Below are 9,176 nucleotides of genomic sequence, written 5' to 3' on the forward strand. Positions count from 1 at the left end.
AGATTCTACAGTACCTCCTTTGTTTCCATTCAGGCTACAAAGCAAACTATGGATTGCCTTAAATTTCTCCCTTTCCACCACCTCCTACATTAAATAATTAGCATAACGATGTCAATTCAACAAAATTTTGTGCCTAGCACTTTGCTCAGTCTTACGTGATTCAAAGAAGAATAAAGAAAAATCAAGGCGTTCTCACAGCTAGGTAGGGCACTATCGTTCTTTTGCCATTGTTCTTAAATCCATTTCCTCCATTCCACTCCCACTGGTGTGGCCATATGCCCTTTAATCTTTTGCCAGCCTGCTGCAGTAGCTTCCTGGATAATCACTGCCTCCAATCTTCCCTCTCCCTCCAAAATTATCCTTTGAATTGTCAGCAGATTTATTTTTCGAAAAATACCAATTTGGTTCTGTTCTTCCTCTTCTCAAGAACCTTCAAAGGCTAACCACTGCCTACAAAAAAAAAAAAAAAAAAAATACACAAACTCCTCAGCAGGAGAATCAGGGCCCTTCGCCAACAGACCTTAGCCTACCTTTTCACCTTTACTTCCTTCTCTGCTCCTTCATGCAGCCTGTTCAATGGTCTTATTGAAATACCCAATTTCCCCCAATAATCCCCTCCAAACCTTCATTCTTGTTCTTCCCTCTGGGAATGCCTTCCACCATCCATCTCCACAGCCCTGAATCCTAAGGCCATACTTCCTGGTCCAATTTAAACCAAAACTTTTCTTGAGGTTTTCCCAAATCCCCCGGCTAGAGATGCTTTCTCTCGCCCATGTTCTGCCATCACTCTTTATGCCTCTATTACAGCACCTTTCGGTCTTCCTTGTGTTATAAGTATGTGTGACTGTATGTGTTTCCTCACCATCCTGTGAGCCCCAAGGTTCACTCATCTATCTGTCTCCCTTAGTACCTGACATATGGCGGGGTTCAACAAATATGTGTAGAACTGAAGATTTATAGAGCATCTGAGTAATGCACGTATAGGCAATGTGGAGAGCAACAGAAAGGCTATGGTAGAGATGACAATCAGTAATAAACCAAAACCTCTATACAAGTGCCCTGAGTTGTAAATACAAACATTTTCCCTTCTCACCCTCCACCCTTACCCCAAAACTATTCCTTCTCATTGCCATTTGGAGCCCTGACTCATACCTGTCCTGGACAACAGTAAGTCCTCTGTTTATACAATCATTTCTTTCACAAATATATATTAAAAGCTTACTTCTTGATCAGCAGTGCTGCCTGCCTAACTCAACATTTTCCCTATTCCTGACTTCCTTAGTATGCCTCTACCATCACTCAGCTCACACCATGTCAGCCCTCAGAATACATCTGTACTGCAGTACATGGGAGCCCTAGTGGCATAGTGGTTATGAGGTATGGCTGCTAATCACCTTCCTTCACAGTCCTCAGCTCAAATCAGTTCAATGTCTTCAATCACCTTCTTAAATTTATAGACATATCTTTTTTATCCACTGCCTTCCTTCCTCCCTCATCAACTTTTCCCCCATTTCATCTTTCTCTTACCCATTTGATTCTTTCTGTAAGTAAAAGGAAGATGAATATGGCCAATTGATAAGCCTTACATTTCTGTACCTAAACTTATAAAATGAACATTAATTACTCTAGACGTAAAAATGAATTAGAAGCATCAGTTCTGAGGTACTTGAAAATGCCCTCAAATCTCCTTCCAAATCTGGATAAGTCTCCCTATGTTTTTCTAATTAAGCCCACACTTCCTTAAGCACCTATATTCAAAGAGTGGCTTAAACCACTTGATTTGATTTTTTTCTTGGTGGTTACCAGTATTTATATATTCTGTATGAGTTATTGCTATAAATATAAAAATTTTATAGAATTTAATTGTAATAATCTTTTGAGATTTATTTTGAAGCTAAATATAATTTATCGTTCTGCTTCTCTGAGAAAGTATAATCCAGATTCCAATCATCAAGCTTACAAGTGAACTTCTGGAACACAACTCATGTGCAAGTTGGGGACCTCTTTCCTTGTTATACCATAATGCTGGAGTCTTCAAAAAGAGGGGTAGGGTGGCAGGACAAGAATATCTGAGGCTGCAGAAAAAAGTATGAAAACTTCTATTAATTTTTATTTCATTCTTCTTAATTTTTATTTTGGTATTTCCTTTGTAATTGTCATAATATATTTTACCACAGTATATAGGAGGCCTAGCAGTAGAGCGGTTAAGAGCTATGGCTGCTAACCAAAGGGTCAGGAGTTCGAATCCACCAGGTACTCCTTGGAAGCCCTATGGGGGCAGTTCTACTCTGTCGTATAGGGTAGCTATAAGATGGAATCAACTTGATGGCAACGGGTTTGGATTTTTTCGTGAGTGGCGCACTTACTGATGAAGATCAAAGACCACAGCCTTCAGTATGGATTATACCTCAACATAAAGAAAACAAAAATCCTCACAACTGGACCAATAAGCAATATCACAGTAAATGGAGAAAAGACTGAAGTTGTCAAGGATTTCATTTTACTTGGATCCACAATCAACAGCCATGGAAGCAGCAGTCAGGAATTCAAAAGACGCATTGCATCAGGCAAATCTGCTGCAAAGGGCCTCTTTAAAAGTGTCAAGAAGCAAAGATGTCACCTTGAAGACTAAAGTGCACCTGACCCAAGCCATGGTATGTTCAATCACATTATATACACGTGAAAGCTGGACAATGAATAAGGAAGACAGAAGAAGAACTGACGCCTTTGAATTGTGGTGTTGGCGAAGAATACTGAATATACCGTGGACTGCCAAAAGAACAAACAAATCTGTCTTGGAAGAGTACAACGAGAAAGCTCCTTAGAAGCAAGGATGGCAAGACTACATCCCGCATACTTTGGATATGTTATCAGGAGGGATCAGTCCCTGGAGAAGGATCATGCTTGGTAAAGTAGTGGGTCAGCAAAAAAGAGGAAGGCCCTCAAAGAGATGGACTGACACAGTTACTGCCACAATGGGCTTATGCGTAACAACGACTGTGAGGATGGTGCAGGACCAGGCAGTGTTTTGTTCTGTTGTACACAGGGTTGCTATGAGTTGAAACTGACTCCACAGCACGTCTGGCACCTAACAACAACAAAGTGGTGCAGTAGTTAAGAGGCTGGCTGCTAATCAAAAAGTTGGCAGTTCGAATCCAAAAGCCACCCCTTGGAAAACCTATGGGGCAGTTCTACTCTGTCAAGAGGGTTGCTATAAGTCGGAATCGCCTTGACGGCAAAGGGTTTGGTTTATTTTTGGTTTCTGAAGACTAATGCTCATTCCTATATATATTAATTGGGGTATATGATAAAAATTCTGGAGAGCACTAGTTGCAAGTACAAAGTAATATAATTTGAATTTTGAGTTTGAAATATTGCGAACTAAACCCATTGTGTCAAGTCAATTCCGAATCATAGCGACCCTATAGGACAGAGTAGAAATGCCCCAGAGGGTTAAGAAGATGATTTTTGAAGCCTTCCCCCTTCATTTAAGACTGGTTTAAAAAAAAAAAAAAAAAAAACCTATCAATATAACACATGTCTTCTACAGACAAAAAGCTTCTAAAAGAGTGTTTTCAACAAAACTCAAGGAGCATCTTGAGCTTGTTAAAAATGGAGGCCCCTGGATCTTACATCAAGAGATGCTGATTCCACAGGTCTGAGGTGGGGCAAAAATCATCAGTTTCCTCAAGAGACTAGGATAGCAGAGCTTTTCCATCTCAACATTATTGCTATGTTGGGCCAGATAACTCTTGGTTCGAAAGGGCTGTCTTGCCCCATGCATTATAGCATGGTTGACAGCATCCCTGGCTTCTACATACTAGATACCAGTGACACCCACCACGCTCCCAGCTGTGGCCACAGAACAGGTCTCCAGACATTACCAAATGTCTCATAGAGAACACCATTGCCCTTGGTTGAGAACCAGGAATAGAAGCTGTCCAGAGATGGCACACCTTAAGAAACGCCATTCTTAATCAAAAGGATGAAACAATATGATAGAAGTAAAACAACATAGATATGTACACACGCATACATTACCCACTGAAATAAACAAGCTTCCAAAAGGAAATCTGATTAACCACTATAACTCCTGACAACTCAGCTAAGCTTTTAAGTCAAAGCTCTTATGTAATTTCAACTTCAAGATTCTCTCCCTGGCTTCTAGTTTAGATTATTTTTAATTAACTTCACTGGCATTTTGCATCCTGCTATGAAAAATCAGCCTAATAGTCTCAGAGGACTCTCCCAAGAGGGAAGAGTGCATTAAATCACACATTATCACATTAAAGTAGATTCCAGCACTCAGAGTCCAACAGTCTAAGCCTTGGCAAACGCAATGGGGGGAGCGAGGCAGTGCAGGGACTGGAACAGGCTCAAGTGATTCACAATATCCAAAGCCTATTATCTTTGATGCATCCATCCGCACCAAAAAAAAAAAAAAAGTTGTATTGATTCTCTACTTCAACCACATTCATCACAACAACTTACAATACATTTTACTATCTGTGCTTCCACCCTGATTTCCTGCCAGTGACATATGTGAGACCTTGGACAAGTCTGTTCAATTCTTTGGACCTTCTTTCCCTTATCCAAAAAGTGAGGAGGTTGGGCTAAATTATTTCTAAAGATCCCTCCAACTACAAGTTGCAAAACTCATGAATGATACATTTAACTAAAAGCCTATTTCAAATAAACAGTTTACAGTTAACTATTACACCAAAAAGCAGACACCTACCTTTTTTTTTCTTGCCTGATAACCCAAAATTTTAAGATGTTCACTCCAAAAAGGAAAAGACGACAATTAGAGATACCACATATACAAGATGCATTCTCTCTTAAAACAAAAATAAGTGTGGCCCAAATTGTCCTTCGCCTATGAAAAACACTTACATAGGTACTTGACTTGGGAAGGCAAAGCAATCTTTCAGAAGTTCGTCATAAACAGGGGAATCATTTTAATCACACATTTACGTTCTAATTTCTGTAGCAGAGATCACAAATCAGCGGCTCAGAGGCCACATCCGGCATGTAGGTGTGCTTTTGTTTGGCCTGGAGAATAGTTGTCTTTAATTAGTTGCCAACTTTAAAAAATGGGGAGATGATACATAAAAAATCTAGTTTCTCTTGAAATACTGAGAGATATTAACCCACATGGCAACAATTAGCTGGAGCTGAGGAGTGTTGCCTTCTGACCCTGCAGCTCTCCTGCCCCTGCAATCCCCACTGCTCCCTGTTTTATACCACTCTACACAGCTCCCTCTTACAGCCTGGTCTCTTGTATCATGTGAGCTTATGACCCTGCTCTGTAATTGTCAAAATATATAAAAACAAACTTTAAAGTTTCAGAAGTAATGGGAAAGCTTGTAGAATTACAGAAAATGAGTAGAGGTTTTTTAGGGAGGCAGAACTATTCTCTAAATAGGGAAAATCTTCCTAACTCTGAATGCTGAGAAGTAGAAGGGGCTACACTGTAGTTTTCTAAGGATGTAGAACAGAATCTTAGATTTGCTGGGGAATTGGGACTAGAAAATCTCTAAAATTAGTTTCAACTTGAAGGTTCTGTGCTTTTGGTTAGCCCAATGGATAGTTCATCACAATACATATTTAACTTTGTTTGCAGGGAAAGGCTTAATTTTACCCTTCCTCTTCATAAAAAGATATTTCGTTAACTTCCATAAAACACCGTTTTTCTCGCTGATTTTCTTATATAGAATTTTAACATTAAGTTTCAATTAACCAAACATCCACATCCTACCAAAGATTAAGCTATTCTTCAGAAAGAATGTCAAAGATTCTAATGACAGAAGGGAGATGATAAAAGAAATAGAGGAAAGGCTTAAGGGTAGAGTGAACTGTTAGCAAAGCTTCTTTTGCAAGGTCATTTTTTTAAACCACTGTTGAATAAAATCAACCTAACCATGGGAACCAGCATCTTGAAGCTTCTTCCCTTCCTACCTGATTCTCTCCAAAATGTTTTCTCTAAATACACCTTACGAAACCTGCCTGTTTGAGATAAAATATTTTAACAGGAGTCTGAGGATTTTCTGTTTAAAAACTCAATTTTATGTTACTTTTACAATAGGTGCTTATTTAAAGAATGTTTTGAGTCAAAGTTAAACTAATAAAAAAGTAATGTTTAACAATGTTGCTGGAGCTAAACCAATTTTCAGATAAAATATAACCCCAGAGTTTCCACACTGATAATGCCTGTGTTTTTCAATGCAAACATTCTACTTCGGACCATTCCAGATGCCCTGCTTCTCAAGGTCAGATCACGTGATGCCATTCAGCACTGCACTGCACAGGTGCATCAAGTGCCTCTGCCAATTCCTCCCACTGATTTTAAAAAAGCATAGGATTAAAATAAAGACGGACAGTGTAGACATCAACTATTTCCAAATCAAATACTTTTTCCGGCATGTGACACTGATTTCTGACATAAGCATTGTTTCACAATGGTGATTAACAACTCACGTGTGAGCCTAAACAGCACATCAATGAGTCCATATGACTACTGAGGGCATGCCGAACGACAGGAAAATGATTGTGTTGACAATACAGTATGTACAACATGGGCTGCTTCTGGGAAAACATATGTTTATTATTCTACTTCTCAGGTTCTCTGTAGCTAATCATTTTTATTTTCTCTGTTTAGAAAGCATGAGTCACTCCTAAGATGTGAAAAATGAAGATAAACGTAATTCAATTTAACAGCCCCTGAATGCCAGAACATTTTAATTTACCCATGGATGTTTTCTGCTTTTACCTAGTGTGAGTTCAACATCAAATTCACGTCTTTTCCACCTTTTTTTGCCTTAAAAAAAAAAAAAAATCACAAGAAGCTCACTATGTATTATTGTTAAAGGGGGAAAAAAGCTATCAGATATGCTTAAAATCAAGAGTATAAAGTGGATTTTTGAGCCCTGAAAAATTATTTCTTTTGTATCAGTGTCACAACTCTTTAAATCAGAACTGTGGGGGGTGGGGGCGGGGGGAGGGCGGGATGCATCAGAAGAGTAAAGGCCCTAGCTTTTCATCACCAATGCAAACCTGAAGGATGTTACCTCCAAGAGGAGAATGTCTTGTCTAATTTGTTTACAAGCTTGCTACGGAAGTTTCCCAGAAACAAAAGTATTTTCTTTTATAGACTGCATGTGTTTACACTCCTGGAAGAACACAAAGGAGCTAATTCATTCTTGTAAAGTGTTTCTTTTTAAAGCATGTTTATTTCAAAACAAAACAGTTATTGAAAGCCTATGCTTGCGCCATTCCAAAGAAATTGGTCACAGAAATCTGGATTACCAGCCGGGTTGCAGACTAGCCCACAAGATATAGAAAGATGAAACGGAGACTGCATGCTTGTTCAGCGAGCACATGCCCTCCTGGATCTGCTGAGGACGCAAGAGTCCAAGAGATCTAGGGGAGAAGAGTTTTAGAACCCACACATTTGAGTCCTGGGCCCAGAAATGCATAGGCTAAAGAAAGAAGCCATCCTGTCCTCCTGTTTCTCTGCAGCCGAAGGAAGGGGGAGTGGAGGGACCAGCGGATGCCGCCCTCTTATCCGGTTGTTGATCTAGGGCAGGAATCCTGGAGAACTTGCTGGAGTAACGCGAACTGTGCAAAAGTTCTGAACTACCAGGTGAGACTCCTCCTCACTGCTCCCTCTCCCCAATCAGAAGTGTGTCGACCGATTGAAAAATGCAACAATGACAAAGAAGCTTGCTACTTGCAAGCTCACACTCACCCTGGGCCAGGGCGCCGGGCCGGCCGCCGCCCGCCTCGGCCGCGCGCTGCGGCCCCGCGGGCCCGGGAGCGAGGGCTTCGACCGCGCCGGACATGGGCCGCCGCCGCCTAGCTGGCCGCCCCGCGGGGCGGACGCACGAAGGGCCGGGAGGTGCTGGATGCAGGGAACGGACTGCTTCTGGCGGAAAAAAAAGAAGTGTTTTTATTGACGAGCACACCACCCATGCAGGACATTCCCTCCCCCTCCGCGTCCCTCCCCCAAACCCCACCCCGGGGAAGTTTTGATTTGAACCCGGGGAGGAAAACTATTACACGGCTAGTTGACAGCGCCGCAGTCCCAGGGCTCAGAGGGGCGAAGTGGGGGGGCGGGGGGGCTGGAAACAGAGGTTGGAGAAGCGCGGGGGTGGGGACCCCAGCCGCTCCTCCCCCAGCAGAGCGACCACCACCTACCTCGGCATCCCCCCACCTCGCTCCGAGCCCCTTCCTCCTCCTCCTCTTCCGCCCAGAAAGTTAGCGAGGCTCTGGCAGCCGCGCCACCTCGTCCCGGTGGCCTGGCGGGGCCGCCCTGTGCGCGCCCTCCCGCCTCGCCTCCCTCCGGCGCAGCTCAGACGCCGCAGTGGCAGCAAAGGCGACAGCGGCTGCTCCTGTGGCTCCGCGCACTCCGCCCCTCGCCACAGCCGGCTCACTCCGGCCACTGCCCTCCAAAGAGGACTTCCCCCTCGGCCTCTCTTTCCCCCTTCCACCACTCCTACACTTCTGCAACACTTCGCCCTCTGTTGCTCCTTTTCATCACATCCGGATCGCAGAGGCCTCGAACTCCCGGCGGGCGGCTCCCTAGGCTGGGGGCGGCGCGACCCGGGCTCTGCCGCTTGCTCCTCGCTTCCGCGCTGTCTGGGTCAGGAGGCCAAAGCCAGAGAGGGCTGGTGCGGGTTCCCCGCCTGGTCGCTCCACTTCGGGGCCCAGGAGCCGGGAAAAGGCAGAAAGCAGCTGGTCCTTCGCCACCCAGGCTCCCCCCTAACCGGAGAGTCACCCCGTCCCCTCTCTCCCAACCCCTTTGTCCCAATCCCCCCCCCCCCGCCCCGCCCCCGGCCTACTGACGCTCTGGGAATGTCCTGAAGAAAGTAGAAACCTTTAGGGTGGACAAGGGAAAACTACAAAGTACTCACCTATTGCACTCGCCAAGTGAAATAAAATGTGTATTTGAAACGACCTCCAGCTGGGCATCTAATCTCTTAATCTCTGGCTCCGAAATTATTTTTATTCTATTTTTTTTAGTTATGTGTTTCTTTTGGAACAACAGGTTCCTTGACCAGGTAAAACCAGTCTCGTGGATTCGCTGGAGGCATCCAGGCACGCAAAGGTGACACCCCTGATGGCGACCTGGCCAGAACCAGAGCCCAGCCTGTTACAGGCGAAATGCATGACTTTAC

At 43.5% G+C, this 9,176-nt stretch overlaps 1 protein-coding gene across 4 annotated transcripts in view; it reads right to left on the minus strand.

The window, feature by feature from the left end:
- The window catches only part of MDFIC (MyoD family inhibitor domain containing), a 114,593-nt gene extending 105,665 nt beyond the window's left edge, over positions 1 to 8,928 (minus strand). Inside the window, exons 1-2 of one of the 4 annotated variants that reach the window (XM_049893225.1) lie at positions 8,913 to 8,928; positions 7,748 to 7,924 (exon numbers count right to left, since the gene is read on the minus strand). In XM_049893225.1, coding sequence (XP_049749182.1) covers positions 7,748 to 7,841 — 94 coding nt within the window. In that variant the 5' untranslated portion in view covers positions 7,842 to 7,924; positions 8,913 to 8,928. Of the gene's footprint in view, positions 1 to 7,747; positions 7,925 to 8,196; positions 8,765 to 8,912 lie in introns of those variants that run through there. The other 3 variants (XM_049893228.1, XM_049893227.1, XM_049893226.1) reach the window with 3 other exon arrangements.
- Between the last annotated feature and the right edge of the window lie 248 nt (positions 8,929 to 9,176).

Source organism: Elephas maximus, chromosome 8, assembly GCF_024166365.1.
Source record: "Elephas maximus indicus isolate mEleMax1 chromosome 8, mEleMax1 primary haplotype, whole genome shotgun sequence".
NCBI classification, from domain to species: domain Eukaryota; kingdom Metazoa; phylum Chordata; class Mammalia; order Proboscidea; family Elephantidae; genus Elephas; species Elephas maximus.